Source organism: Leucopleurus acutus (genome assembly GCF_964270905.1).
Source record: "Leucopleurus acutus genome assembly, chromosome: 2".
Taxonomy (NCBI): domain Eukaryota; kingdom Metazoa; phylum Chordata; class Mammalia; order Artiodactyla; family Delphinidae; genus Leucopleurus; species Leucopleurus acutus.
This window is the reverse complement of record NC_139143.1, coordinates 154,261,847-154,289,580: the sequence shown is the minus strand read 5'-3', so window position 1 is coordinate 154,289,580 and position 27,734 is coordinate 154,261,847. Positions and strand designations below refer to the sequence as shown.

The 27,734-nt window shown below is 50.9% G+C and overlaps 1 protein-coding gene across 1 annotated transcript in view; it reads right to left on the bottom strand.

Annotated features, from left to right (window-relative positions):
* The window catches only part of TRABD2B (TraB domain containing 2B), a gene marked incomplete at both ends in the record, with an annotated part of 214,967 nt that overhangs the window by 20,173 nt on the left and 167,060 nt on the right, over nucleotides 1-27,734 (bottom strand). The window contains 2 exons of the mRNA XM_082833558.1: nucleotides 12,877-13,051; nucleotides 19,544-19,690. Of these exons, the coding sequence (XP_082689684.1) occupies nucleotides 12,877-13,051; nucleotides 19,544-19,690 (322 nt within the window). The remainder of the gene's footprint in view (nucleotides 1-12,876; nucleotides 13,052-19,543; nucleotides 19,691-27,734) is intronic.

The following is a 27,734-nucleotide window of genomic DNA, read 5'->3' as shown; positions in this document are numbered from 1 at the left end:
GGGGAAGGTCATTCTCAGGAGAACAGAGGGCCCAAGTAGCAGCTGGATGGCTTTTTAGGGAGACGGGCATCAGAAGGAATGGCCTAATCAGTGTTGACCATTGTTCCACTCCAGTTCTAAGATTCTCTCACTTCTCATCTCCACCTTGACTTACCCATCTGTCAAATGGAATAATAATACAATCCTGTCTCCCTCCGGGAGGCAACGAGGACGTGAAAGCCACGTAAGCTGATGGGTATGGGTGTTCTTCAAGCAGGATGGTGCCCACTCTCCAAGGAGCAATCGCCGTTGTTATTCATTTTTAAATGTTACTGGTGTTCCATGTGTCGGGCTTCTATCTCGCCCTTCTCTCAAGTCCAGGTCTTCACCATGAGTCGACTCCTGTGTCCCAGCCTCACAGACCTGTTCCTGCTTATGGGCCTGTGGCACTTCAGCTGGGGCTCAAGAGGGGCTGGCGCAGCCTGGAGGCTGGGGGTGCTGGATGTGCAGGTGCTTGGGGTAACAGCTACAGCACCTCTGTCTCCGACGCTCACACAGCCTGGCTTTTAACTTGTCAAATCCTGCTTTCTGCTTGGACTTCTGCTTACTGCGGGTGGGTGGTGTGGGGGACGGGTGGCAGCAGTCCCATGTGGAGGAATTTCCAGGTCCTAGCAGGCTCTTAGCTCCGTACTCCTCCCAAGGAATCCAAGAGAGACTGAAGCAAACTCTGCTAGAGGGTTAGAATTCTATGATGATGGAAGGCTGGGCTATCAGAACCACACAGTCTTAGAACAACAGGCTGTTAGGGTCAGAGGACTTTGTAAGGTCAGAAGTTAGAATTATATTCAGGCTGTAGCACACTGGGGTTACAGAACATACCAGTGGCTCTCAGAGTTCAGAATGAATGGGCCCTGCAGGCTAACTGGTCTACCCTTGAGTCTGGCTCGCGTCTCCAGCCCAGCTCAGCCAGCTCCCGCATTATGCATTCTGTTCCAGATCTCAGGATGGCTGAACAAGTGAACACAACCTGAGAAAGCCCCAGTTCCCTAGAGCTAGGGACAAAACTGTCATTTTCTTCTAGTGCCTGGGACTGAGAGCCCCTCTCCCTCCACCGCAGAGGCCTGGAGCCCAAGAGATACCATGTGACTGAATGGAGTGAACTTGTTTCTGGGTGATTTGGTCTAGTACGTCTTTATAGAACATCTCCTGGGTGTTGGCAATTCTGCGGAGATATGGGCCTGCCCTGGAGTAGTTCACAATCAGCGGGATGCTTACTGAGCAGTGGGTTCTAGGATGAAATCAGAAAAAGGCCTGGAGTGTACATGCATCCGCCTTCACACCCTAGATGTCCAGTGTTGCTGTAGAAAATCTTACAAGCTGTGATTTGGGGCCGCTGCAGGTTCACAGGCCCTCAATCACCAATCAGTGTGGTCTATGTTCCCAGCAATCAGAGCAGATATGGGGCAGGAATGTGGCCTAATCCAGGTCCACAGCAGACACCACTAATCAAGCAGACCTCTTCGCTGCTGAGCTTCAATATGGTCTTGTCGTCCTTCATATACCGCACTCCAGGTCACCATACCAATCACTCACAGTTGGCTCATGATATGAAATTCATTTAACTTCCTGTCAAGGTCAGTTCTTGGGGCCAATCTCTTACATTTACGTCAAATGTTCTCCTGTCTTCAAACCAAGAACCAGCTCCCAGGCCCCTCTTTCTCTGCACATGACTTCAACCTCTACAGAGTGGCGCTCTGATTAGAAGCCAACAGGTCACCTTTCCACCACCAACTAACCTTCCTGCCAGCCTTCTCCCTTCTCCAAGTGCCCTCTTCTCTCCAAGGCCATATCCTCTACCTGAGCTCTGGCTCCCAGCTTTCCTGCTTTCTTGGAAACTTGGGCTAGGCATCCCCCCATTCCTCTCCTGTGTCATTGGCCTCACCCCTCCTATTGTATGCTTTTCAGCATGGTTTAGGCTTGCTCAACTCCCTCCTATCTGAAGAGAAGGCGGGTGGGTGGGAGAAACAATACAGTTACCAACTTTTAATTTTGCCAAGTAAGGGCTCTGAAAGCCCTGTTTGTCTCATTTCACCACTATTTTCTTTTTAAAGAGAAAGATATTTAACTTCAAACACAGTAGAAGGAAGATAATTTCAGAACATAAGCCTGTAAATTTAATACACTTCATTAGTAAAAAAATTCACCATCTTGTACTTATTTTTCTCAGTTATTTGTGGGCCAGAGGAAACCCGAGGACACACTTAAGATCTCTGAGGACACGTAGGCTCAGCTTGTCAAACTGCATGGGCCTGGCAGTCTGGAATCAGCCCTCCCCTAACCCTGGGCCGGTGCACCCCTCCATGGCAGTGGCCTGGCTCCTTCCAGAACATCCAGGTTTGCACACTGGCCACAGTCACCTCCCAAGGAGGTGGGGCTTCCATCTGGGTCCCCAGCTGTCACCCAGGCCTGCTCAGAGTTGTCACATGTGTCCACACCCCAACTGCCCTAGAACCTGCTGAATAACTTCCAGAAGAGGTCAAACAGCTCCTGAATACAGAAACAACCCAAACGCTAAGGAGAGTACTCTTCTGTGGGATGTACCAGCTAAAAAGACACTCTCCTGCAAAATCGTCAACCATTCTGGAAGTATACAGCAAGGGCACCATGTACGGGGGGAAATGGCCAGGACCAGGACCCAAGAGGCCAGGATTCAAGTTGAAGGTGTGCCTGCAAGGCCTTGAGGAAGCCATTCATCTGCTCTGGGCCTTAGTTTTCATCTGCAAAATGAGTATAATAACCCCCTTCTCGTGGGCTTATTGTGAAGATCAGAGGTAATGTAATCTAAGAGCCTGGAATGGTGGCTGGCCCACAGGAGGGTCTCTGTGATAAGGATCCCTCCACCACAGTAGAGAGTGTAATGCTATTACCTAAAGTACACCTAGCACAGTCTGATGAGGCAGGTGTATGATCCCCATTTTACAGATGAGAGACTGAGGTCCTTGGAGGTGAAATGGCTTTCCCAAACTCTCTTAATTAACAGTGATGGAACCCGGCTTTATGCCCAGGCATCCTGACTGCAAAGCTCTGACCCTTTGCATCAAATCTCCCTGTAGAGCAGAGCAGAGGAGGGGCCAGTCGGCCTGCAGCACTGGGAATCCCAGTTTGTGCTTGTGGACTCTCAGGAAGGGGTTCTGGAGCAGGGGTGGGCTGGGGAAGGATCTGGATGGGCACGGGGGGCGGCTAGGCAGGTGGAGGCTCTTTCTCTCCCTCACCCTAGTGAGCCTGAGGCTGGTCTCAGGCCGGTCTGCTGTAAAATGGCAGAACCTCAGGCTATAGAATGACAGGATGGGCAAGGCCAGGCTGTGGGTGGCTGGGAGTCTTATAATCATATTTCTGTCCTAAGCTATTTCCTAGAGACATTCATGAAACTGGATCTGAGAGACTGTTGCACGAACAGACACCCTCTGGGGGATGGCGAGGTGTATTTCCGGGGGCACAGACCCTCCCTCCCTCCCTCCCACAGTGCCTTCTTTGAGGGCCGGACAGGGGATGGGCAACGAGTCAGGCTGACTCAGGTCCCCAGTGCTCGGGGGTCTGGGAAGGCCTGAGTTGGAAAAGGCACCCAGACGGGAACGTGTGCCACGGAGCCTGTGCGTCTGTAGGTCACATGCTGCCGAAGAGTGCTGGGCCTGTCCCTGCACGTACGTCCTCAGCCTGCCTTTGGATGTGGGACTCAGGAGCTATGTGGCCATAAGGACACAGCGAGGCAGGCGTGGACTTCTGTCACCACGAGTTGTGTGTGGACGTGTCCCATGCTGACACACTGTTACAGGTCCTCTCAGTTGGCTTCCTGACCGCACGTGAGAACAGAGCCCCCGACCACGGCTCTGGGCCCCGGGGACCAGTCCCGGCTCAGTCCCCATCTCGCCATGAGCTTCACCCACGTCCTGGCGTCTGTGGAACTCAGTCTGCCCGTGGCTATGATGAGGTGGGCAGGCTCGAGCTTGGAGGCCGAGTCCAGCTTTGAAATGCTCAGGTCGAGGGTAGACGTGCAGCACCGAGCAGGCCATTTGCTCCAGGTGCTGCTGAGCCAGAAGTGGCATCTGCCGGCAGGATGTGCCCACAGCCCCGGGCCTGTTGCCATAGGACAGACGGTCTCTAAGAGCCAAGGTGGGGCTCCCATTGCCCTCACTTTACTGCTGGGCTGTTCTAAGCTCTCCAGGCTAGGAGACCAGGATTGGAGGATCTGGTCAACATTCATTCATCTGTTCCTTCCTTCACTCATTCATTCTTTCATACCTTCACTGAGCTCAAAACATATTACACATCACTGAAAAACACAGGCATGATGAAGTGAAGCCTGCCTTCCTGGAGCTCAGGACGCTGGCAGGAGACAGAGCCAGCACCCTGCACTGGCTCCACCATGGGGAGCAGCCTGGAAGTGGGGAGAGGACCAGGAGGCTGGAGCTGATGGAGGCTTTGGACCAGGACAGTGGCAGCGGGGATGGACAGAGTAGACAGCGGTGAGGTCTTTTTGGCGGTCTGTCAAAAAAACTGACCAGGCCCGTGCTCTCCGAGTGCCAGTGATGGCGGGTCTGGGCCCCACGCTCCAGCGCCATCCATTTTCAGGGCTAGTTGATTCGGCAGAACCTCCAGAACGAACATGATCCTGCCAACATCTTGATTTCAGCCCAGTGAAATCCATTTCGGAGTTCTGAGCTCCAGGACGCCATGTGGCTGACAGGGTCTTGGTGCTCCGGCCTGGTGTCAGACCTGAGCCTCTGAGGTGGGAGAGCCGAGTTCAGGACATTGGACCACCAGAGACCTCCCGGCCCCACGTAATATCAATCTGCGAGAGCTCTCCCAGAGATCTCCATCTCAACGCTAAGACCCAGCTCCATCCAACGTCCAGCAAACCACCAGTGCTGGATGCCCTATGCCAAACAACTAGTAAGACAGGGACACAACCCCACCCATTAGCAGAGAGGCTGCCTAAAATCATAATAAGTTCACAGACACCCCAAAACACACCACCGGACGTGACCCTGCCCACCAGAAAGACAAGATCCAGCCCTACCCACCAGAACACAGGCACCAGTCTCCCCCCACCAGGAAGCCTACACAAGCCACTGAACCAACCTCACCCACTGGGGGCAGACACCAAAAACAACAGGAACTATGAACCTGCAGCCTGTGAAACGGAGACCCCAAACACAGTAAGTTAAGCAAAATGAGAAGACAGAGAAATACGCAGCAGATGAAGGAGCAAGGTAAAAACCCACCAGACCAAACAAATGAGGAGGAAATAGGCAGTGTACCTGAAAAAGAATTCAGAATAATGATAGTAAGATGATCCAAAATCTTGGAAATAGAACAGAGAAAACACAAGGAACATTTAACAAGGCCCTAGAAGAACTAAAGAGTAAACAAACAATTATGAACAACATAATAAATGAAATTAAAATTCTCTAGAAGGAATCAATAGCAGAATAACTGAGGCAGAAGAACGGATAAGTGACCTGGAAAATAAAATGGTGGAAGTAACTACTGCTGAGCAGAATAAAGAAAAAAGAATGAAAAGAATTGAGGACAGTCTCAGAGACCTCTGGGACAACATTAAACGCACCAACATTGAATTATAGGGGTCCCAGAAGCAGAAGAGAAAAAGAAAGGGTCTGAGAAAATATTTGAAGAGACTATAGTTGAAAACTTCCCTAACATGGGAAAGGAAATAGTCAATCAAGTCCAGGAAGTGCAGAGAGTCCCATACAGGATAAATCCAAGGAGAAACACGCCAAGACACGTATTAATCAAACTATCAAAAATTAAATACAAAGAAAAAATATTGGAAGCAGCAAGGGAAAAGCAACCAATAACATACAAGGGAACCCCTGTGAGGATAACAGCTGATCTTTCAGCAGAAACTCTGCAAGCCAGAAGGGAGTGGCAGGACGTATTTAAAGCGATGAAAGGGAAAAACCTACAACCAAGATTACTCTACTCAGCAAGGATCTCATTCAGATTTTTTTTTTTTTTTTTTTTTTTGCGGTACATGGGCCTCTCACTGCCGCGGCCTCTCCCGCCACGGAGCACAGGCTCCGGACACGCAGGCCCAGCAGCCATGGTCCATGGGCCCAGCTGCTCCGCGGCACACGGGATCTTCCCGGACTGGGGCACGAACCCACAACCCCTGCATTGGCAGGCGGACTCTCAATCACTGTGCCACCTGGGAAGCCCTCTCATTCAGATTTGACGAAGAAATTAAAACCTTTACAGACAGGCAAAAGATAAGAGAATTCAGCACCACCAAACCAGCTTTACAACAAATGCTAAAGGAACTTCTCTAGGGGGAAACACAAGAGAAGGAAAAGACCTACAAAAACAAACCCAAAACAATTAAGAAAATGGTAATAGGAACATACATATCAATAATTACCTTAAACGTAAATGGATTAAAGCTCCAACCAAAAGACATAGACTGGCTGAATGGATATAAAAACAAGACCCGTATATATGCTGTCTACAAGAGACCCACTTCAGACCTAGGGACACATACAGCCTGAAAGCGAGGGGTTGGAAAAAGATATTCCATGCAAATGGAAATCAAAAGAAAGCTGGAGTAGCAATTCTCATATCAGACAAAATAGACTTTAACGTAAAGACTATTACAAGAGACAAAGAAGGACACTACATAATGATCAAGGGATCAATCCAAGAAGAAGATATAACAATTGTAAATAATTATGCACCCAACACAGGAGCACCTCAATACGTGAGGCAAATGTTAACAGTCATAAAAGGGGAAATTGACAGTAGCACAATAATAGTAGGGGACTTTAACACCCCACTTTCACCAATGGACAGATAATGCAAAATGAAAATAAATAAGGAAACACAAGATTTAAATGACACATTAAACAAGATGGACTTAATTGATATTTATAGGACATTCCATCCAAAAACAACAGAATACACTTTCTTCTCAAGTGCTCATGGAACATTCTCCAGGCTAGATCATATCTTGGGTCACAAATCAAGCCTTGGTAAATTTAAGAAAATTGAAATCATATAAGGTATCTTTTCCAACCACAATGCTATGAGACTAGATATCAATTACAGAAAAAAAAAAAACTGTAAAAAATACAAACACAAGGAGGCTAAATAATATGCTACTAAACAACCAAGAGATCACTGAAGAAATCAAAGAGGAAACCAAAACATACCTAGAAACAAATGACAATGAAAACACGACAATCCAACACCTATGGTATGCAGCAAAAGCAGTTCCAAGAGGGAAGTTTATAGCAATATAATCCCACCTTAAGAAACAAGAAAAATCTCAAAAAAACAACCTAACCTTATACCTAAAGCAATTAGAGAAAGAAGAACAAAAAAACCCCAGAAAGTTAGAAGAAGGAAAGACATCATAAAGATCAAATCAGAAATAAGTGAAAAAGAAATGAAGGAAACAATAGCAAAGATAAATAAAACTAAAAGCTGGTTCTCTGAGAAGACAAAAAAAATCATAAACCGTTAGCCAGACTCAGCAGGAAAAAAAGGGAGAAGACTCAAAACAACAGAAATAGAAATGAAAAAGGAGAAGTAACAACTGACACTGCAGAAATACAAAGGATCATGAGAGATTACTACAAGCAATTATATGTCAATAAAATGGACAACCTGGAAGTAATGGACCAATTCTTAGAAAAGCACAACCTTCCGAGATTGAACCAGAAAGAAATAGAAAATATAAACAGACCAATCACAAGCACTGAAATTGAAACTGTGATTAAAAATCTTCCAATAGGGGCTTCCCTGGTGGCGCAGTGGTTGAGAGTCTGCCTGCCGATGCAGGGGACACGGGTTCATGTCCCGGTCCGGGAAGATCCCACATGCCGCGGAGTGGCTAGGCCCGTGAGCCATGGCCGCTGAGCCTGTGCGTCTGGAGCCTGTGCTCCACAACGGGAGAGGCCACGACAGTGAGAGGCCCGCGTACCGCAAAAAAAAAAAAAAAAAAAAAAAAAAAAAAAAAATCTTCCAACAAACAAAAGCCCAGGACTAGATAGCTTCACAGGCAAATTCTATCAAACATTTAGAGAAGAGCTAACACCTATCCTTCTTCTAAAATATAGCAGAGAGAGGAACACTCCCAAACTCATTCCACGAGGCAACCATCGCTCTGATACCAAAACCAGATGAAGACGTCACAAAAAAAGAAAATTACAGGCCAATATCACTGATGAACATAGATGCAAAAATTCTCAACAAACTGCTAGCAAACAGAATCCAACAGCACATTAAAAGGATCATACACCATGATCAAGTGGGGTTTATCCCAGGAATGCAAGGATTCTCCAATATATGCAAATCAATCAATGTGATAAACCATATTAACAAATTGAAGGAGAAAAACCATATGAGCATCTCAATAGATGCAGAAAAAGCTTTTGACAAAACTCAACACCCATTTATGATAAAAACTGTCCATAAAGTAGGCATAGAGGGAACCTACCTCAACATAATAAAGGCCATATATGACAAACCCACAGCCAACATCATTCTCAATGGTGAAAACTGAAACCATTTCCTTTAAGATCAGGAACAAGACAAGGTTGCCCACTCTCACCACTCTTATTCAACATAGTTTTGGAAGTTTTAGCCACAGCAATCAGAGAAGAAAAAGAAAAAAAGGAATCCAAATCAGAAAAGAAGAAGTAAAGCTGTCACTGTTTGCAGATGACATGATACTATACATAGAGAATCCTGAAGATGCTACCAGAAAACTACTAGAGCTAATCAATGCATTTGGTAATGTAGAAGGATACAAAGTTAATGCACAGAAATCTCTTGCATTCCTATAGACTAATGATGAAAAATCTGAAAGAGAAATTAAGGAAACACTCCCATTTACCATTACAACAAAAAGAATAAAATACCTAGGAATAAACCTACCTAAAGAGAAAAAAGACCTGTATATGGAGAACTATAAGACACTGATGAAAGAAATTAAAGATGATACAAACAGATGGAGAGATATAGCATGTTCTTGGATTGGAAGAATCAACATTGTGAAAATGACTCTACTACCCAAAGCAATCTACAGATTCAGTGCAATCCCTATCAAACGACCACTGACATTTTTCACAGAACTAGAACAAACAATTTCACAATTTGTATGGAAACACAAAAGACCCCGAACAGCCAAAGCAATCTTGAGAAAGAAAAAAGGAGCTGGAGGAATCAGGTTCCTGGACTTCAGACTGTATTACAAAGCTGCAGTAATGAAGACAATATGGTACTGGCAAAAAACAGAAATATGGATCAATGGAACAGGATAGAAAGCCCAGAGATAAACCCACGCACATATGGTCACCTTATTTTTGATAAAGGAGGCAAGAATATACAAAGGAGAAAAGACAGCCTCTTCAATAAGTGGTGCTGGGAAAATTGGACAGCTACATGTAAAAGAATGAAATTAGAACACTCCCTAACACCATACATAAAAATAAACTCAAAATGGTTAAAGACCTAAATGTAAGGCCAGACGCTATCCAACTCTTAGAGGAAAACATAGGCAGAACACTCTATGATATAAATCACAGCAAGGTCCTTTCTGACCCACCTCCTAGAGTAATGGAAATAAAAACAAAAATAAACAAGTGGGACTTAATGAAACTTAAAAGCTTTTGCACAGCAAAGGAAACCATAAACAAGACGAAAAGACAACCCTCAGAATGGGAGAAAATATTTGCAAACAAAGCAACTGACAAAGGATTAATCTCCAAAATTTACAAGCAGCTCATGCAGCTCAATAACAAGAAAACAAACAACCCAGTCCAAAAATGGGCAGAAGACCTAAACAGACATTTCTCCAAAGAAGATATACAGATGGCCAACAAACACATGAAAGAATGCTCAACATCACTAATCATTAGAGAAATGCAAATCAAAACTACGGTGAGCTGTCACCTCACACCAATCAGAATGGCCATCATCAAAAAATCTAGAAACAGTAAATGCTGGAGAGGGTGTGGAGAAAAGGGAACACTCTTGCACTGCTGGTGGGAATGTGAATTGGTACAGCCACTATGGAGAACAGTATGGAGGTTCCTTAAAAATCTACAAAGAGAACTACCATATAACCCAGCAATCCCACTACTGGGCATATACCCTGAGAAAACCATAATTCAAAAAGAGTCATGTACCAAAATATTCATTGCAGCTCTATTTACAATAGCCAGGACATGGAAGCAACCTAAGTGTCCATCATCGGATGAATGGATAAAGAAGATGTGGCACATATATACAATGGAATGTTACTCAGCCATAAAAAGAAACGAAATTGAGCTATTTTTAATGAGGTGGATGGACCTAGAGTCTGTCATACAGAGTGAAGTAAGTCAGAAAGAGAAAGACAATACCATATGCTGACACATATATACGGAATTTAAGAAAAAAAAATGTCATGAAGTACCTGGGGGTAAGACAGGAATAAAGACACAGACCTACTAGAGAATAGACTTGAGGATATGGGAAGGGGGAAGGGTAAGCTGTGACAAAGTGACAGAGTGGCATGGACATATATACACTACCAAACGTAAAATAGATAGCTAGTAGGAAGCGGCCGCATAGCACAGGGAGATCATCTCGGTGCTTTGTGACCACCTAGAGGGGTGGGATAGGGAGGGTGGGAGACGCAAGAGGGAGGGGATATGGGGATGTATGTATACATATAGCTGATTCACTTTGTTAAACAGCAGAAAGTAACACAACACTGTAAAGTAACTATACTCCAATAAAGACGTAAAAAAAAAAACAGAAAAAAAAACCAACCAAAACTGACCAGGAATCAGCTGGATTTCAGAGATGGGGAAGAAAGTGGAGGTTGTAGGAAGCCTGCGTGCTGGCCTGGTGCCTGAGTGGACGTTTGTGCTGCAGTGCACTTGGGGTTTCAGTGTCAGTGGTTGCCTGCCATTGTGATTTTCGTCTCTAGGCTCTCCTGTTTCCACACCCACAGGAAGAAGCAGGTATTAGCTACCCGCAGCCCCTGAGTGACTGGTCCTGAGCCCTGCAGCAGGTGGGACAGGTAGAGCATGCAGAATACTGGATCCCTTACTGGCCTCTCTCAGTGACCGGGCTCTCTAGGGGCTCACATTAGGCGAGGAGCCTGAGGGCTAGTTGAGTTCCCAGTGGTGCCCCTTTTGTGGTCAGCTGTGGGCCGGTTTAGCACAGGATACACTGCCCAGATGCCCATAGGAGGGAGGGCTGAGGAGCCTGCTGGGATGGTGAGTGAGGGAGAGTGCGTGTTGGGGAGCACTTGCTTCCCTGCATGGTCCCCAGATCTGTTCTGACTCATGCCAGGTCCCCAGCAGGTGTCCTGCAGTCGAAGTCCTGCTTCTACTGGCTCCTTCAGGCAGCCCCTCCCACCGCTACAGGAACCCCACTCTTCTCAGAAATCTGTTTGAAGAGCTCCTAGAATCACAGATGGCCCAAGTGAGTCCTGGGTCTTTCTGCTCAGATGAGTGAACTGAGGCTGCCAGAGGGGAGGGAAGAGGTCACATCAGGCCGTGGCACAGCTGCAGCGTGAGCCCGGAAGTCTCCGTCCAGCTGCAGGTGTGGCCTTACAGAGGCTGTCCCAGAGGTCCCGCGTTTCTGAGGCCCTCCCATACGCCTCTGCCGTGCTGAGGGCCGAAGGGGAGGGAAGACAGGTGCAGACACACACAAACCCTTGAAGTATATGGGGTTGAACAGTGGGGGGTGGGTGAGGCAGACCTCCAGCAGTGGACATGCCCTGTGATGAATCAGGATGTCCACACAGGCCCTTCTGCGTTAGACAGGCTGCTCGGCTTGATCCAACTCAGCCTGACGCAGGCAGGCAGCGTGTGGGTAGCGGGGCAGGGAAGGGAGGGGAGAGAGAGGACAGCGCCAGGGAGCACAACGCCCACGAGTGCGACGCCCGCCAGCCACCTCAAGGGGAATTCGTTCAGCCCAAATTGCAAGCAGTGTGAGCAAGAAATACGTTTGTCCTTGTAGCACCGGAGCAAGAGCTGATAAATGAAGGAGGCAAATGCAGTATCTTGGTCCCAAGGTGGACAGCACTGTCATCAGGAGAGACAGCCATGGAGAAAGGAAGACAGAGCGAGGGAGAAGAAGCAGGAGAGGAACAGGGAGAGAGACGCTGAGCACGTCCTGTACCTGTACCTGCGTGTCTGGACTTCCCAGAGCCCCAGAAGGAGCAGCAAGGTCATGGTCCATATGGTGGGGATAAAATTGGTGTTAATTGTCATCATCATAATGATGCCGATCGTTGTGGCTGCCATTTTGAGTTCCAGCTACGTGGTACTAATCTTTGCAACCATTCTACAAGGTAGGGCTTTTCAATTCATCACATAATTACTGTTATCACTGCCCATTCATAGAAGAGGGACTTGAGCCCTTGAGAAGGTCCCCTCCGAAGCCATGCAGTCTGGAGGGGGTTGGGCTGGGATTTAGAGCCAGGGCTGTGGGATGCCAGAGCCGCCTTCTCCCCACTGGGCCACGTGGCCCTCACTGACTTGGCCTTGGCTCTGAGGGGTGGGCCCAAGCCTGGGCTGGACACTGGGAGCTGGCTTCAGTTCTGGGCTCTCAGCATGGCCTCCTGGGGCATGAAGGAGCCACAGAAGTTATCCTGGTTTGGGCAGTGGTCCCTGCCCTTGTCCATGGGGACTGTCACAAAAGAAGCCTTGACCGGACGCAGGGGGCCTGCGCTGGATCCCAGCTCTGCTGAACACTGTGGCTTCTTCTGCTCATTCGGGGCCTCAACTTCTCCCTTTATGAAGCAGAGGTCAGAAGAGGTCCAGCAGCCCTCCCAGCCCTTAAGGATCTGGCAAACAATCCCCTCCCCACTCCGGTCCAAACCTGCTCCGAAGGCAAAGAAGCAGATCTTGTCTTCGTTCTCCTGCAGAAGAGTCATGACCCTCTTCCCCATCCGCTCATTCCTCTTGTAGATGAGCTCCTGGCGGAAGTAGCTGTCGATCTCCTGGGCCGTGACCTGCTCGTGCGGCGGAAGGGTGGTGTTGATAAAGTTGGGTAGCTGTAAAGGCAAGACAGAGACTGCTGCCTTCAGTTCTTCCTGGAGCAGAGTGGCTTTCCATAAACACACACAGCCCAGTGTGGGGCTGGGTAACTTACCTTTATTCAGGTAATTGATGCTTTTCATCAGTTTCCAGATGCTTTGAGATGACTGTTGTTATCCCAGTTTCACAAATAAAGAAAGAAGAGCGAAAGATCCAGAGATAGGTGGAGAGCCGCACAGCTAAGTAAATGGCAGAGCCAGGCTGGAGCCCTTGGACGCCACCCTCACACACGTATCACTCCCGCGTCTCTGCCTTGTTGAACCTCGGCTTCCAGACACAGAGGTCCTGGGAGGCTCTCACTGTAGCACTGACCCTGTCACTGGCACGTACAGGGAATCTGGTTCAGCAAGCAGGTGTGGAGGGTCTGCCTGGTGTAGCGAAAAGGCTGACCTGGGCTTCAGGCCCTGTTCTGATGCTGTGTGACTTTGGCCAAGTTACTTAACTTTTCTGAGTCCAGGTTTCCTCATTTATAAGTTGGGGCTGATGGTATTGAGGGGGATTGCATGAGATGATGGGTGTTGTCGTGGACACCTTTCAGCCCACCCCACCCTACAGACGTCAGAGGAGGGGTCATAACCTTTGATTCTCCCAGTGTATCAGCCCTGGTTGGCCACTTTCTGTTGCCACCACTATCTCTGCATCCCCAGCTCCACCGCTGCTCAGGACGTAACCCAAACCCTCCATCCCTTATTGAAAATTTCAACTCCAGGACCAAGGCTTCCTTCCATAACAATGGTCTATTCAACAACCTGGCTTGGAGCTATCCATATTTCCCAGCTCTCGGCCCCATGTCCACACTCAGCCGCATGGCCTGGGGCCAGCATTTCTGACGTGTCTTTGAAAGAGGCAGAGAGCTCCCTGAGTTCAGGGACAGCACCTCTGTCATTCCTGGGCCCCTGCTGCCTGGCACAAAGTAGGTGCCCAGCACAGGTTTCTGGAGCCTTGAACATAAAGATGTGCCGTCCCTCCTCACCACATCGCCTCTTCCTGTTCTTCTGTTCCCGACACGTTGCCTCTCTAACCTGCTCCAGTGCTGTGGCCTTCAGCATGTGGGTGGGGTGGGAGAGGAAGCCATGGACCACGGAGGACCCTGAGGCCATGAGTAAGAATACCTGCTCTTTCCCCACAATCCACCGGTGTGATTCTAACCTCCAAGCCCTTGCTCACAAGGGGTGCCCCCTTCACCACGCTGTCTTCACCAACCCAGGCCCAAAGCACAGGACACAAGGCCTAGCTGACTTCTGAACTGGCCAGATGGCGAGTCCAGCACGAGGAGACTAATGTCCTGTAGGTTTCAGCCCAGCCACATGGATTCTAGAGCCACTGACGAGTTGTCAGCCCTCCTTCTGAGGAAAATGGAGGCATCAATGGAGGCTGAACTCAGAGGGACTCTGGGGAGGCTGGGACATCTGCCTCTGCTATCTGTTGGCCAAGGACCAGGGCATTCCCTGAGTGAGAGGGGCTTCTCTGCCAGAAATGCCTGATACGCTGTTCTGGGAGGAGCAAGACATTGATATGACTGGTATGCCCTAAACTTGAGCAGTGCACAACCTAGATAGCTGTATGCAGCAGCTCTGCCAGTGCCCAATCAGGGCCAGCACAGAGTTGGTGCTTGGGGACTGTTTGGCAACTGGATATATAGAGCAAGGAATAGAGTTCTTACTCCCTCCCCTAACCATGGAGGGGATGCTTGGCAGCCCTGATAAAACAGGCCAGACATGGACTTGACGCCACCATAGGAAACACTGCAGGCTTCTGAGTGGGGGAGGGGCACAAGAGAGGCTGTGACTCAGAAGGGTTATTTCTGGAAACCTGGTCCTTGCAGCCTTCTCTCCGTTCCTTGGGTGTGGAAGGAACGTGGGATGATGTCGCACTGACAGATAAATATCTGTTCAATGAGTGGACGCACGGATGAATGGGTGGGCTCGCAGGCAGCCGCTCTGGAGGCTGTGAATGTGAGTCCTGAACAGCTGGGTCAGCTCGGGTTGGAATCTGCCTTTTGCCACTTACCAGCTGGGTGGCCTCTAACTCACAGGTTACTTGGCCTCTCTGAGACTCAGTTTCCAAATTGGTCACATAGGGGCTATATATATTGTTATAGGAATTAAACAAGGTCAGTTTTGGAAAGCGCTTAGCACAGCGCATGTCACAAAGGAAGTCTTGACGAAACGTCAGCTTTGTACAACGACCCTGGAGGATGGGGCTGGCTGCGTCATCTTTCCCCTCTGATGGCAGGGGCTACAGTGAAAGGTGGCCTTGGACAGGGGATAGAGATGGAGATGACAGAGAGGCGGCCTGCAGAACCATCAGAGAGCCTGAAGGCAGCATTCTGCTTCCCTTCCCCTCTTCCAAGGGTCCAGGCAGAGGCCTTCTCCCTGTGATGTGTCCAGCCCGCCCTCCTCAGTCCCCTGACCGTGAGTGTGCATTTGTGGTGATGAATCTCCATTCAATCTGTAGGGAGCTTGAAAAAAAGAACAAGAACTAGAAAGTTCCATGTCAAAGCCACAAAGAAGCTGGGCTAGCCACTGGGTCCCGTGGGCTGCCCTGCAGCTGGCTGACATTCTCTGCATGTTTCATGCTGATGGGTCCTGGTTCCATGCCAAGGATGAGGCCTGGCTGGATGGAAGCAAATTAATGATGTGATTAGACTTGTTGGGAGTCTTAAATCTCTTGCAACAAGTTCAAGTGCAGGATGTATGATAACATTTTAAAGAGGATACGTTAAGTCCCCAGGACCCTAAAGTGATAGGTCCAAGATGGAGTGATGAGAAGATGGGCCAGGCAGAGCTGGAGTGGGGCCGTGAGGCTCCCCTGACCCCCGACTAGGACTGGGTCAGGTCTAGTGGTCAAGGGCTCAGGTCTGCTGATGTCACAACCTCAATGTCCTCACCCCTTCTCTTTATCCTGTCCATCCAACAGACACCTTCTGAGAACTTCCGTGGGTCCAGCCCTGTGTCCAGCTAGGAGGCCCACAGATAACCCAGGGTCTGCTGCCCTGGACGAGGCTCACGCCAGTGGGGATCAGGACACTGGGGCACACATGTTTTAGAGGGCAGTGAGGGATGTGGGAGCCTGGAGGAGGCCGCTAACAGGGTGACAACGTGTCTCGGTTTGTTAAAGACAATCCAGGTTCACGGCTATGGTAGATTGCTGCATGGCTATTAATTATTCTGACTCAATTACATTTGACCTTTTCCTCTCAATAGTGTCTGAGTGTGGACAATAAGTATATGCATTTCTATTCTACACCTAACACAGGCTGGGGGCTCAGAGGAGTCTTCCCAGGGGAGGGGCCTTTGGATCACCCTGCTGATTTGGGGGCACCGACAGTGCTAGTGACCGGAGAGCTGCAGGAGGCCAGGGCCTCAGCCATTTCTGAAGGTGTGACGGAGGGGGGGTGAGGGGAAGCCGACCGAGGGTGAGGTGTGCCTGGCCCCTGTCCGCCAGTATGATCATCCTGGGCCCTGCATCTGTCCAGCCCCGGCCTCCAGAGGCCGCTCCAGCAGCCTCGGCACTGCAGCCAGAAGCATCTTTCTGACCACGTCCCTGTCTGGCTTAAACACCCCAGGGTTTCGGCCCCTCAGTGAACATTCTCACCCCCATATGGTCTGCCGTCTGCTTTGCAGATCATTCCTCAGGACCTCCCACTTTCCTGTGCCCCTGCCACGCAGCTCGCTCTGCCTGCCAGCCCCTGGCTTTGTCCACACCTGGCCAGACTCTACTCTCAAGCCTGGTCCAATACCACCTTCACCTGAAGCCCTCCCCAGCTGCAGGCGGTGACTGCCCCCTCCAGCCCCTGTGACATCAAGACCTCCAGCCGCAGACCCCTTCTCTGTTAGCACGCGGGCACTGGATTTAGCCTTGCTGCCCTGACACTAGGCTTGTCTGTGTCTGGGGGCGGGGCTGCCTAGTCCCTCCCTTGAGGGCTAGACTCTGCCTGTGCACCCCTGCCTTGCTATTCTAACCTGGGTGGGCCAATCTACCTGTGCCCTCTGCTCTACTTCAAGTACAGGCACTGCCGGGAGACCCCCGACGTAGATCACCTGTCAGAGACACGCCAGTGGTTCTGGACACCGCGCAAAGAAAATCTGAACTTGTCATCCCCTGGGGTCACCCCCTTCTTCCCTCTCTCAGTTTAGTGTCCTACTCTGTGGCCAGGGCCCTGTCCGGCACACCACTCTCCCCAGCCTGGCCATTTCATGGCCAAGCCATCCTGAGTGGTGACCGGGTACCCCTCAGGCACACAGCTCCCTGGCTGCTCAGGGCTCACCAGCCTCTGCCCAGCGGAGGATGCAGTGCTAGGCTCTGTCACAGGGTGGGTGGATGGCTGGTGAAACGCCTGTGAGCCTCGTGCTGCCAGGGTTCTCCTCCCTCTCTCCTCTACCAGAGAGAGTCAGGGCACCCAGAATCCCAGGCTTCTGTGCAGGGCCTCCGCACCCTTCCTCTCCCTCACTCCCTGCACTGCACCGAGCACAGCACACGCCTGCACTTGCCCATGCAGCATCGCTCACTGCTACTCGCTCTGTGCCACGCCCTGCACTGGGCAGCACGACGAGAGTGGACAGCACACCCTTGGTCTCGAGGAGCTTGGGGTCTAGCGGTGTCCCTGGCTATGCCTCCAGCCCAAACTCTCAGCCCTCCTCCTGCTACCTCTTGCCTCCAGCTCGTCTGCGTGGTTTCCTCTGCTGGAATGTTCTTCTGCCTCCTGTCTGTGGCCAATTCAGGTTCTTCTCTGACCTCTCTTATTTCAGGAATCTTTCCTTCTCTCTCCAGCCCTTGCCCACCCCTACCCCAAGCCCACCTAAATTCCTGCTCCTGCCACAGGCTCCAAGGGCATCCTCTACTTCCCCTCGTAGCAAGGACCATGCTTCGAGGCAGTTGCTTGTTGAATCTCTCCTTTTTTCCTATGAGACCCTCAGCCCCATGAGGGCAGCTCTCTCTGGCGCCCCGCCACATCCCTTTCCATAGCACTGTGCCCGGCATTTATACACTATTTCCTTCATTCATCCAATATCTACTGAGTCGTGCTCTGTGCCAGGCGCTGCTCTAGCCAATTATCAGTGAATAAAACAGACTCAAAACCCTGCCCTCAGGGAGTTTATGCTGTAATGGGAAAGGACAGACAATAAATAATGACTGATCAATGAATCAAGATATATAAGTGTGTGAGAAGATGATAAAGGCCATGAGGAAAAGTGGAGCTTCATAAAGGGGACAGGTTGGGGGGGGGAGGGGCGTCAGGTTGCAATTCTAGACCCGATCGGGGCCCGCCTCACTGAGGCAATGATACTTGCATTACGTCTTGAAGGCAGAGACGGGGTGAGCTACGGTAATACCTGGGGAAAGGCCTTCCCGGCAGAGGGAACAGCCAGTGCAAAGGCGAAGTGTGTGGGTGGGCTCATGGGTCAGCAGGGAGGCCTGCGCAGCTGGAGTGGCATGTGGCGGGCAATGGGGGAGGCAGAGGACATGGGGTGGAGACTGGGGAAAGACCACAGGACCACGCAGCCCATCACAGAGACTCTGGCTTTATCCTGAGAAAAATCGGGAGCCTTTGAGTGTCCTGAGCGGGGGGGGCCTGTTCTGACTAATTCAGCTGCCTCTCGAATGAATGAATAATCAAGCAACAGAAACAGAAAGCACAGGGGGCCTAGAGGTGCCCGGGAGAAAATCTAACCCCACCCAGGGTGTCAGGGCGGTTTCGCAGGTGAGATGACACTGGACCACGGCCCGAGTGGGAGGAAACTGGGAGGGAGGAGCCTGAACAAAGGCAGAGCTGTGGGAAAGGGCAAGGTGCATGGGGGAAGGGCTACAAGTGGCAGAGGTCAGCAAAATGAGGTCTTTGTGGCAGGGGACCTGGGCTGTGATGAGGTCCATGGAGGGTAGGACATGGAGAGGGGGCCGTGACTACCTACGAAGTACCTTGGAATTTATCCCGAGGGCAACAGGAGGCCTGGTGGAGTCATGCTCAGCTCCTGGGCTCCCACTCACTGTCTGCCCAGCCTGGGGTAATCTTTCCTCTAGGACTAGAATCGAGGCAGAGAGCCCTGGACTGGACTCAAGCCCAAACTCTGAGCACCTGTGAGCTTTCCCTTTCCTGGGCTTTAATCTCCCCAGATGCTGGACTAAACCTCAACGACGCCTCCCTGTTCTTACAGGCAAAGCTTCCAGGGTCTAGGCCCCAGAGTCGCACACACCAGGCTCAAGCACTGCTCTTGACAACTTGATAACAACTAATAAGTGGTGTGGCCTTGGGCAAGTCTCTTCCCCTCCTTGAGCCTCAGTTTCCCCCATCTATAAAACGGGGGTGCCCAAGCTCCTGCTTACCGTGGCTGGAGAGAAGACTGCCTGCGCCTGGCACACAATAGGTGTCTAATAAATGCCTTCCTATGGGCCTGGCCTTGGGAGCTGGTGTCCCGGAGCCTGCCCGGGCTGGGGGAGGGGAGCCTCACCTGGGATGTGTCGTGGTTGAAGATGACGGCGTTGAGGTCCCCGCAGTTGTAGTGCTTGATGAGGTCCTCGGTGGTGTAGGGTGCCTGCAAGCTCCCGGCCCGCACACTCTCGTGCTGCAGCAGGGTCTGGTTCAGGGCAAACAGCACCTGCGCAGAGGGAGGAGAGGCGTCAGGGCTGTGCTCAGGGACCCTGGCTGAGGCCCCTGACCCCTCCAGGACCGGCCCTCCTCCCGCTGGACTTTGGGGCAACAGGCCTGAAACGGGGTGTGTGAAAAGATGGGAGGGGCCTGACACCAGCTGGTACCACCCGAGTGTTCCATGTCTCCCAGCCTTCACTCACTGGGCTCTCACCACGTGCAGCCTGCTCTCATCTCCAGCCCTTTGCCCTCACAGGTCCCCAGTACTGCTCTGGGCATCAGTGTCTTATCTAATAATGTGGCAAAGAGAACCTAGCTGTGTCCAGGTTTTGGAATGATGGGCGAGTTTTTCTTTTGAGTCCTTTCTTCTCCAGTGCCTAGATGAGTTCTAGAAGGAGCACAGACTCATTTTGGAATCAAGAGCACCCCCAAACAAAGCAAAACAAACAAATGAACAAAAAACCAGAAAGCCCATTAGATGTCAAGGCTCAACCCAAATGCCACGTCCTCCAGAAGCCATCCTCACACCAGGCAAAGGCCTTAGGAGCTGAGCCCCCAAGTCAGATCCGTGCTGCCATTCAGCACATGTTTCCTCCAGCCCCTCTGTGCTCTGGGCCACCGTGCCAGGCCCTGGGGACACAGCTGTGCCCAGCCAGACCTGCCAGGCATCAGGATCGCTTGGAGTGCTACACAAAAATCGTAGAGATTCCAGAACTGGAGTCTCTGAGGTGGAGCCCAGGATGTGTATTTTCAACAGGCTCCCTGGGAACTCTTTAGCGGTCCAATTGCTTCTGGCATTTGAGGACCGTGCCTCTCATGGAACGTGCCCTGCCCAAGGCACAAGGCCCTGAGAGACGATCTAAAATGTCCCATTTTAGATGGGGAAACTGAAGCCCAGGAGGGGAGGGGAAGTGGCCAATTCTGCACGGCTGGGACTAGAGCCAGCTTCACACAGCTGTGCATCCCAGACTCCTTTGGCCAACAAAAGGGAGGAGCTTGACCAGTCAGTGGGTTACTTAGCACAGATAGAGGGAAAAACGATTGCAATTCTTGTGCAAAACGCCAGGAGGTGGTCTCGGGCCACCTGTCCTCGTTGTTTTCCCAGCTCCAGCCTCCCTGGCAGTCCTCAGGCCCTGTTCATCCTGTCTGCACACTGTCTTGGACAACACACCCCCAGCCTCAGTCCGCCCGCACCAGTTCAGGCCCAAGCCTCTCTCATTGGGTCCACTGCAACCCATGCTCCTCTCTGCAGACTCCCTGCCCCTTCCCACCTATCCCATATTCTTCTGCCACAGCTATCCTTTAAAAACACAAATCTGATGGACTTTCTTTTTTTTTGCTCAAAACTTTCATGGATGCCTCCTGCCCAGGGGATAAAAGCCTAGCTCTTCACTGGAGCCTGCAAGGCAGCGGCCTGGCCGCTGCTGTGGTCAGTGACCTCGTTTCCAGCCCCTGTGTCTCCAAATGCTAAACTACTCAGCAGTCTTCTGTCTCTGTGCTTTGTACATGCTGTTCCCTGTGCATGAGAAACCTCCTGCCTCCGCTTTCCACTTGCAAATCGAGACTTGGCCTTCCAGGGTCTGCTCAGATGTCTCCTCCATGAAGCTTCTCTGACCACCTGGGGGCTGGGTGAGGCCCCTCCCCAGAGCTCCCACTGTCTCCCTGTGTGGCAGGCAGAGTGGTATAGTAATGGCCCCAGACCTTAACCCCTCCCTATATACATACCCTTGGCCATGGAACTCTGTAGCTCCTTCACATTCTGACTCTGGACTTACTGCATTACAAATGGAGGCCAGCATTACAATCCTCCAGAGCCAAATGGGGGCAGCGTTACACACGTGCTGCTGTCTTTTACGCAACCACATTGCCTTGAGAGTAGCCCAGGCTGGCCTGCTGGAGGGAGGGCGAGAGGCGTGCACGGCAGAGCCCAGTTGCTTCCGTTGTCCCACCAAGGCTGTCCCAGTCCGGCAGACAGCCAGCCGGCTCCCAGACAAGCAAGTGAGCCCAGCTGAGCCCACTGAGCTTGCCTGCCTGCCTGCAGCTGGGCCCAGACATGTGAGGAAATGCTTCACAGCACAGCTGTGGTGAGAGATGAGCTACCCACCCTACTTCCCTCCAGCAGGGCGTGAACAATAGATTGTAACTGCAGTTTAGCTACCTGTCTCCGCCCTTAGGCGATGAGCCGCTTGAAGACAGGAATTGCATCCTATTTATTTTTGCATTGGCAGAACTCAGCACTGTGCCTGGTAGAGGGTGTCACCCATCCTTCCTTTAGCGCTTTGACACCTGCTGTGGTCAATTCATAGTTCAACGTTGCTCAGTAAGCCCTTCAGACTAGCCCCTAGAACTCTGGCATTCTGTCTGCACTTGGGGCACGCTGCCACCACGTGGCAGAAGTTTCCTCCAAGTGGCATTAGCCACGTGGTTCCAGAGCACATAATCTGAACAAAAAAGCTCAGGCAATAGGTACACAAAGTCTGGCTTAAAATACTGTCTTGGGTGACGGGGCCAAGCTTGTGCTTGTGAGATCACCTACACCCATCCCCTTCTACTTTTGTTTCTGGTCGGGCAGGAGCGCTGGATTGCACTGAGCTCTGGCAGCCCAGCCTGCTTCCCATAATGAGCTGGCTGGAGATGAGGTCAGACCCCACCACCCCGACTCTGGGCCTTCTCCAGGCTTCCAGGTTCTGGCCACCACCCCTGAAATCCAATCTGCAGCCACCTGGCACAGGGTGTCGATGGCAGCAGGGTGGCTGGGGATGGATCGCAGCAGGCAGCGGCCTTGTTGCCGTGGACATTGCTAAGGCAAAAGGCACTTCCTCCTGCGTAGCAGATGCCTGGGATGAAAGCGTCCAGGCGGGCTGGAGCGCTCTCCTCCTCTGGGGGCTGGGACACACAGACTTCCTGTGTCCACACCCTGTGCTGCACACACCTGCCCTGCTGCTTCTCAGCGCTGGCTCCACCTGGCCTGTGCTGAGGTCATCGGCTCGGGCGCCCAGAAGACCCGGCTGGGGGGTGGGGAATGGCCCCCCGGACCCTCTTAGACACATGGAGTCACTTCTGCAGTCGTGTGGCCCTCATGGAGCTGGGAGGTGTTCTAGTGAATAAAGCACGTCTCAGCCTGCAGGGCGCTCAGAACAGTCCTGGCATGTAGTGAGTGTGGAATAAATGCTTGGAAGAAAATAGCTAGACCTAAACCTTCTCTGATTGGAGCTAGAAGGGCCCAGCAGTTTTTCAAACCTTTTGTAGCCATGGAATCCTTTTTTGTTGTTATTGTTTTCCAGAGGAAACTTACTTGGAAATCAAAATGTGTAGCAGATAGAAATGGGAATTGCCCTCATTGAGGTAAAGGAGGCAGGCTGTTTACCTGAAGTCCCCCCGGCTCAATGCCACCCCCGTGACAGGCTCCCAGCGCTTCTCTGTGGAACCCCACAGGTGCCCTGGAGCCTCGTTTGAGAATCACTCATCTCTTCATATGCCCTCTTCACATGGAAGAGGAGAAAAGACAGGGGTCCAGAACAGGCAGGATGAAGCTTGCCCCAAGGCCACACGGCGAGCTGCGGGCAGAGTAGGCTCCCTGTTCCCTGACCCCCAGCCTAGGACCTTTTGCTGTGCTCTGAACCATGTCTGGGGCTGGATTTCCCGAGGTCCACTGACACAGTCCACGTTCATCCCCCACACCTTGCCATGCCCATTTTCTTTCAGGAGCCTTGTGAAATAGCCAGAAAACAGCTAGGGAGAATTTATTATTAACATGCTTAGAGGTAGAACACTGAGATCAGATTCTTCAAGAAGCACCTCTAGTGCGGCACAGCCGGGGTGTGGTGGAGCCTGGACTGAAACCCAGCCCGTCACTCCAGACTCCCCTCAACCCCCATCACAGACCCCGGAGCTTCCCTTGGTTGTGGCACTCATCCCACTGAGATGTCCATTTCAGGTAATTCCCTGTTCCCTGCCTGTCTACACTGAGAGATTGGTGAGGGCAGGTAGCCTGTCTCTCTGGTCACTGCTGCATAGCAGACATTCAAGAACTATGAGAGGGAAGGATGCTGACCCTGAATCCCATGACCTTCCCCCTCCACCTCCTGCCTCGTATCCATCCTCTGCAATTTGTGAAGCAGTCCTCATCCATTGATTACTAGGGTCGCTATGTTTATTGAGCACTTACTATGCGTCAGAAACTCCCTAAGCCCATATTAATTTATCTTTACAGCAACTCTAAGGTAGGGCTAGTATTAGCTCCATTTCATAGATTGGGGTGGTGGGAGGGGGCAGTTGCAGCAAAGAGATATTAAGTAAACCACTGAAGGTGACAAGGCTGGAGAGGGGTGGATGTGCATTTAAACCTGGGCCATCCAGCCCTGGAACCTATCCTCTTAGTTCACCACTGCCCTCCTTGGGAGAGAGCCAGCAGGGAGGTGTCCCTATTCACAGATGGGAAAACAAAGAAGCAGAGGGGAAGGGGACCCAAGGCCACATGGCTTCTAAAGGACAAAGCTGGCTATGAAATTACTTTTGTCCAGCTCCAACCAGGTTCCCGTGACCAGGACCTCAAAGTAATATGTGCTTCTTCATGTGCATTCTTGGTGCTTCCAACAGACATAGGGAAGCGACACTCATTCATTCATTCAACAAACATTTACTTTCTGTTGATTCTCTGCAGGCATCTGGGGTTGTTGGATTAACTGGACTTGGTTTCCATCCACACGGAGCACCTTTTAGAGGCAGATATGCCAACGGGCCTTTATAGTAGAGGATGGTTGGCAAGTGGGGCCTTCAAAGCCCAGTGCACGGGCGCGAATAAGCGCCTTGCTCTGATTCCTGTTTCCCTGTCGTTCACCCTGAATCCTCAAGCCTGGCCCTGCTCAGACTCCCAGGCTTCAATGCCTTCTGCTCCCGGCCACTTCAGAATAACAAACCCTCCTCGCCCGTAGCCTCGGTGGCCCACTCTAGGATAATGTTTATGATAAGGCTTTGACATGAAATAACAAACACGGGGTGAAGGCGAGAGCTACCTCACTTCCCCTGGATGGCCGTGTGTGGAGGCCCGGCCACCAAGAGCCCCTGAGCATCCTGGTGACAGCCCCCCTCACCGGTACTCGCAGGCCCGCAGCGTCTGCTGAGTGTAGGCCTGGAATTTAAACACATCTTCAAACATGGGCCTTGGATGGAGGGAGGCAGGCGCCAGGAGGGTGGGTACGGGTTTATTGTTCCAGATCCGTCTAGTAAACAGTCCTGGATGGGCTGGAAGCGTGAACACCGAGGCCTGTGTTCACTTGTCGGCCCAGCAGCGTCATCATGAGGAGAAGGCCGGACCCGCTTAGTCAGGAAGGATGTTTGAGACAGGTCTGGCTCTCAGGCTGGGACTGTCACTTCTCACCCACCCCGAACTATAGGGAAGTCACAGCAAAGGCCCCAACCCACTCGGCCGTGCTTACTGAGCACCTAGCATGGGCCACGGAATGTTCTAGGTCAGGGGATTTAGTCAGGGACAAAGCAGACCCAAATCCCACTCTCATTGAGCTTATCTGCTGGGGAGGAAACAGAGAATTAATGAAATAATTAGTAAAATGTTAATATTTAGTATGTGAAAGACACAACAGGAGTTCCATTGAGCTGGAAGTTCAGACTGCCCTCTGTCACTTTGGGGTCCTCATGTCTCTAAACTGACAGGCAAAGCTGGGAGTTACTGGGCTGGCTGGAGGCCTGGTCCTGACGACCAAGAGGGAATTGGAGGTGAGGGAGAGCGTGTCTGCGGCGTACAATATCCCTTAGGGCGTCTCAGTATTACCAGGCCCTGTGGGTAACTAACGTCAGTGGGAAACTACAACGACCCAGTGTAGGCAACCTAATGGCCCAGACCCTTCAGGAATGAAGGTTTGGGTCATCCCACCAGGTAAAGAACCACAACTAGCTGAGGAGCTTGCAGAAGGCAAAGGGAATAGGTGGTGATGGGGGTAATAGAAGAAGGTAGTTATAAATACCAGCTCCGACCACGTGACCAGTTACAGAAACAAGGACTCTCCTTGTCTGAAGTATCTCTTCCTTAATTTGTTAAGAATGTGTGTGTGTTTGTGTATAAAATCTTTGTTTTCTCCTGTCTCTTCTTTTCCTTTTCTTCTCTCCTATCAGGTAACATAAGACATATTGACTTTATATCATAGTGCTTAAGTATTGTTAACTCAAGTACTCTTAAGTATTGCATTTAAGTTATGGTACCTCAAGGAGAAAAGTAAATAAATACCGCCCAAAGACTTTGCATCCTCTTTTGGAGAAGGCACTAGCGCGTTTTGGTTGCAGGCAGACTCGTAACTGTTAGGCATAAGTGTGACCTTGTTATTATCTACTTGGAGATTAAGTGTGATTTGAGGAGATACAGTAGGAACGCCAACTTGACAAGGGGTGGACTTGTGATGGTTAATTTTGCCGACCTGACTAGGCCATGGTACCCAGATACTTGGTCAAACATTCTAGATGTTCTTGTGAAGATAGTTTTTAGATAAGATTCACATTTAAATCAGAAGGCTTTGAGTCAAGCAGATTATGCTGTATAATAATTGGATGAGGTGGGTCTTATCCAATAAGGTGAAGCCCTTAATAGATAAGACCAACCTCCCTGATGAAGGGAGTCTGCCAGCAGAGTGACTTTGGACTTGAACAGCAGCGTCAGCACTTCTTCCCTGGATTGCCAGCCTGCCAGCTCACCCTGTAGATTTTGGACTTGCCAGCCTCCACAATGCATGAGCCAATTCCTCAAAATAAATCAATCTGTACATATATATGTATACGTCTGTCTATCTATCTATCTACACAAGCTATTGGTTCTGTTTCTCTGGAGAACCCTAACAAATACAGTATGTTACAAAGAAAAAAAGAAGCAGAAAAGGAGGGCGGAGGTGATGAGACAAGGGGCAACAGCAGGTGCAAAGGCCCTGTGCATACGCAAAGAGGAGCAGAGGTCAGGGCGGCTGGAGCCGAGTAAATAAGGAGAGTGATAGGAGATGAGGTCAGAGTTCATTGGCATGCCAGGTCCCATGGGCCACAGTAGGGATGTTGAGAAACCATCCCACACCCTTCAGAGAATGGACTGTTATTCCCACATGACATATGAAGAACCTGAGGTCTTGAGGATGGTGAAAGTACTTGCACAAGGTCTCACATTGAAGAACTGGAGCTGGAATTCAAACTCAGGTCCAGCTGACAGGTGCTGGGTTCTTTCTGCTGCCCCTGGGCCTGGCCCACCAAGCTGCCTCCACCCAGCCACTGGTAGGAAGAACAGACAGACAGACAAGTAGGGGCCAGTGTGTGAAGCCCAAATTCTGAGTGGTCAGCTGGGAAGGAGGAGGGGTGCTAGGACCTCAGTCATGGGGCCTGCTTAGAGCTGACATATGAGGAGAGGAAAGAGGTCACCTGGCCAAGGAACCCCACCTGGAACGTGGCCTCCTGCGCTGTTTCTTCTCTTTGCCCTGCCTCATCGTTCGGCTCCAGGCTCGTGCCGAACTCATCCTCCCAGCCTCAGGACCACCTCCCTTGCTCTCCCTTCTGCCTGGAACCCTCTTCCACCCACCAGCTCCCACTCCCCTTTCTGCAGAGGTTCCCTTCTCAGGAGGACTTCCCTGGACCATGGGCCGGGCAGGTCCCCCAGAGCACTGTCACTTCCTGGACCGTTGCGCTCATCCTGCTTCATTGCTATTTAATGCTCCTTCTTCCTGCTTGATGGTGGACCCTCCAAGGGCAGGCAAATTGCTTTCTTGGTCGTGGCTGTTTCTCCAGCAGAGGGCACAGTGCCTGATACTTACACAGTAGATGCTTGAGAAATACTTGTAGAATGAGGGAATGGATGGATGGGTGAAAAGCTGGACCACTCATCCCAGGACCCCATCCTGAGCAGCTCCCTGCTGGGACCCAATACCTCCAGGGCACAGAGGTGGCAGCTGAGCCCCCTGAACCCTGGGCCACATGTCTGTCATTCCCGAGGTGGGCTGGGGTGAACGGCAGCTCTGCTTCACAGGAAGGTTTCTCCAGCCTGGGGGAGATTTCCTCAAAGGTTAGAG